This window comes from Trachymyrmex cornetzi, unplaced genomic scaffold, assembly GCF_001594075.2.
Source record: "Trachymyrmex cornetzi isolate Tcor2-1 unplaced genomic scaffold, Tcor1.1 scaffold607, whole genome shotgun sequence".
NCBI lineage: Eukaryota > Metazoa > Arthropoda > Insecta > Hymenoptera > Formicidae > Trachymyrmex > Trachymyrmex cornetzi.
In genome coordinates, this window is record NW_017299923.1 from 436,979 (window position 1) to 441,149 (window position 4,171).

A 4,171-nucleotide genomic window follows, 5' to 3' on the forward strand; every position below is an offset into this window, starting at 1 on the left:
GGGGGGGGGGGGGACTTTTGGTTTGAAATTTCATCCTCTTTCACTCTCAGAAATATTAATTAAGAGTTATGGGACATTCTGGGTAGTATATATAAATTCACATGGAATTATTTAAGCATTAATTATTTAAGATCCGGCTTCGATCGTTACAGTCTTTATTCCCTATTGATTGTTTTTGCATGTACAGCCCAATATATTCTTATTGTTTATAACCATTTTATGTAAGATTCGCAACAAAACACTTACAGGTGATGATGGTGGAGAATATGTTGTTCTAGATATTGAGGTTGAATTGGATTTTAAAACACTTGTAGCACGTTTCTTTTCTTTTTCTTTTTCTTCAGCTTCACTCTGACTTAAGGCTATTGCTAAATTTAATTCTTCCTCTTCTCGTAGTTCTTCTTCTGTTTTTCGAACTGGAACCTATAAAAACATAAATAAAAACATAAGTATACATATTGTGCACGCGCCCGTGTGTAAAATAAATTACTATACAAGCTGCGTTCCACTTAACGTTCACAACGCTCGTAGAATTCATCATTCATTTCATCCTTATTGTTTATCAAATGTTAAACAAAGACAAACGCGAGCGTTGCAAGTGTTAAGTAAAACGCAGCCATAATATGCAACATTCAAAAACCACGTCAGAATTTAAATTCAAATTTTCGAGAATAGCTTCCTTCCCGTAAATTTAATTTTTCATAATAGCATAATATAATCTTCGTACACATAATTATTTAAAATAATGGACAAAAGTACCTGTATGCAAGACAACGGAGAAGCATGTTTAATTACAAATTTAATTATAAATGAAATCTTAAAATTGATCGTTATACAAAGCATGTACGTCCATGTGTGAGTTTTGGCGCACGCACGTGTGTTTCATTCAATTGTAATATCTTAAATACATTTTACTATTTTAAATGATAGAAAAATATTTATTTCTTTTGAAACTATACGATTTTATGGTTTTGAGAAATATATATAATGTAATGACAATACTTTTTCATTATACAGGATGTCCCAAAATAACCGTCAAATATTTCATCGCCAGGTAGAGTGGACTAAACAGAGTCGAAAAGTCCTCTACCATTATCGACAATTTTTAGTAATTAATATCTTATTAATTATTGCAGAAATTGCAAAATGGTAGAGGACTTTTCGACTCTGTTTAGTCCGCTCTACCTGCCCATAAAATATTTGGCGATTATTTTGGGATACCCTGTATATAGGGCATGAATGAGATTTCAAAGGCGATTAAATCTTTTACTGGATTTTTCTTATAGGATTTTATTTAGAATAACAAAGATATTTCAGTTAAAGATATTTCAGATATTCGAGTTAAGTGGAATAGTCTGTATATAACACTGTATATAATCTTCTTCAGAGAGATGTTCTTATTAATAATTAAACTTTTTTTTATAAGCTTTTATAAATTTCTAAATTTAATCTAAAAAATTGATGATCAATTTGATTGTAGATTATATTTAAGTAAAGCTAATTAGTGTTTTATATTTACACATAATGTTATATTAAGTGTAATAAAATTTATATATAATGTTATTGTTATTGCAATATATTTACAATTCAGTAAAATAAAAGTACTTACTTGTTGCTGTTGAGCCAAAGTACTTTTGAGATATTCTACTGGAAGGTCGGTATCTTTGGTTTGCGTTGTAGATGGTCTATAAAACTGTAACGTTTAAAAACTATCCAAACAATATATAAGTTATGATAAATAGAATAAGAAATTTCACTGACTTGTTAACTTGTTCGTAACAAGCCTCACAAACTCGTACTTCTTTCTCAATTCCAAATTTTGGCAAAGTGGAGACTTTACTCGAACACTGGCCACAAAAGACTTGGCCACATGCTCTGCAGTGATGCTTCCTTTGAACCATGCTGAAAGTTACACGACACCGATGGCAGACTTCACCATCTGCCCATGCAGGTGCAGTATCTGCTCTAAACATAGCGTCGCTTTCTTTCAAAGCAGGAAATTGATAACCTTCGGCTTTCATTATATTTAATGTATCCTGAGAAAAATAACAAAAAGATGAAATAAATAAATAAAATTATATGCTGATAATTATAACACATAATAATTTATCACTTGAACTGTCCTATATTTGGGACTATGACGAAATGCGTGAGCCCAAGCTTGTATTAGCTCTAAAGTTTTTAGTCTAACATTTTCGTGTGGAGAAGTTTTAACTAGTTCTTTTAGTTGTTCCATGTATTGTTTGGTAGCTATCTCATCATGAATCAATGTCCCACAATTTTTTACGCAAGATTCCAGTACCTGAATACATTAATAAACATCAATAAAACAACACACATACACACACACAAACAATAAATACAATCTTTTTTTAAATTATGCTATATTAGATTTATTTTCTGTGGCTGAACTAGTGTACACTCTCTCTTTTTGAACTTAAAAGTGAAATAAGTATGTTTAATATTTGTCAAAAGAAAGAAAGAGACTTCTAATGCAGGAACAAACCAATTTCTTACCAGTAAGGCATATAATGCTACATGCGGATTACTGTTTACCATCTTCTTCTTTATAGCAGTGAGTGCAGCTTTTGGTCTAAATGTATAAAATATTTAGAAACAGATAGCAATAATATATTTAGCATGGATTTTTTTTTAAGGTTGCTTTAAAGGAATACAATTGACAGATATATGCTATATGCTCAATAAAAATCTTAATAATTAAGTAAAATAAACTTTTTACAAAAATTATGCTTACTGAACATCGCTCTGACGTATAAGATCACAAATCTGCATAATTGTAGGCCAGGCTGGTTCTAACTGCAAATGACTCGTTGCCTTATCTACGAGTAGATTAATGAGTGGCTAAGAAAGCTCCGACATTTTGAACAATTTCAAAGAAGCTTACCTAATAATTTATCAAAATTCGTCGAACTGCGAAACATTTTGCAACTCTGACGTAATGCGTGTTTTTTTTTTCGCCTTCTCAGAATTTTTAACTACTATACACGAACAATAACCCGTATCAGGCAATCAGCTTACAAAAGCCAAAGAGCAACTTCGACACAATCCTATTTTTCACTACCATTCACTACTCTTCTCGTTCAAGTCGTTTCTCTCCATGGTGTGGAAATATATAAGGTGAAACAATACGCATAATAGCGGTAGCAATACTGGAAATAGCCAATCAAATATGTCCGAATATGCACTTCCTACCTATAATAGCGCAGGTTATACTGGAATAGCCAATCAAATTTGTCCGAATATGCACTTTCCTACTGCGCATCTATCAGATTGCTTCACCTTATATATTTCCACCATGATTTCTCTAGTCTCTCGGCTAGTATAGCTCTTCGTCGTCTCAGTAGAGAGCTCTCTAATCAGATTCTGAAAAACCTTCTCCCTTGTTTGTGATTGGTCCGGCATTTTTCGTCCATTCCATATAAGCCTGCTGCTGGATTCACCCTGCATCCGATTTGCGTCGTACGCCGCTCTGCAACCAATCGGAAAACAGGATTTCAATGGATTTTGCTTCGTATCATCGGAATCCTGTTTTCTGATTGGTTGCGGAGCGTCGTACGACGCAAATCGGATGCAGGGTGAATCTAGCATGCGGCACACAATTTATTTTCCTGCTGGATTGTTATGCTGGATTCAGGGTGCCGTCACATGCGGCGTAACTTGCGTAAGCCCGGATCCTCATACGGGCAACAGCGCTTTGACACCGAACGCTTATTGGTGAAAAGCCGGTTGTAGGGGTAAAATTTACCCCCATTACCCATTTTTCACCAACCAGCGTTCGGTGTCAAAGCGCTGTTGCCCGTATGAGGATCCGGGCTAAGCGTAACTTGCGCCGACCAATCATATCATTTCACTTGAACATCAGTTTCTGTCTAGTCACTTTACCCCGGATCTACAATAGGTGTTTTAAGCCTTAAGTCATAAGAAATTTACCAATTACAGTCGAATCCGAGAAGAATAAGCGACTGCGATTCGCCCATATCTTAGGCGTCGTCTACAATACACGGAGTAAGAAGTAAGAGTAAGAAATTGACCAATCACAGTCGAATGTGAGAAGAATAATCGACTGTGATCGACTGTGATCAATTTCTTACTCTTACTTCTTACTCCGTGTATTGTAGACGGGCCTTTATGGCTTAAGGCTTAAAACCCT

The 4,171-nt window shown here is 34.5% G+C and overlaps 1 protein-coding gene across 1 annotated transcript in view; it reads right to left on the reverse strand.

Annotated features, from left to right (window-relative positions):
* Nucleotides 1-3,110, reverse strand: part of Hrs (Hepatocyte growth factor regulated tyrosine kinase substrate) — a 6,146-nt gene extending 3,036 nt beyond the window's left edge. The window contains 7 exon segments of the mRNA XM_018516003.1: nucleotides 247-423; nucleotides 1,610-1,685; nucleotides 1,762-2,036; nucleotides 2,114-2,302; nucleotides 2,518-2,593; nucleotides 2,756-2,840; nucleotides 2,906-3,110. Of these exon segments, the coding sequence (XP_018371505.1) occupies nucleotides 247-423; nucleotides 1,610-1,685; nucleotides 1,762-2,036; nucleotides 2,114-2,302; nucleotides 2,518-2,593; nucleotides 2,756-2,840; nucleotides 2,906-2,942 (915 nt within the window). The 5' untranslated portion in view covers nucleotides 2,943-3,110.
* Nucleotides 3,111-4,171: the final 1,061 nt, after the last annotated feature.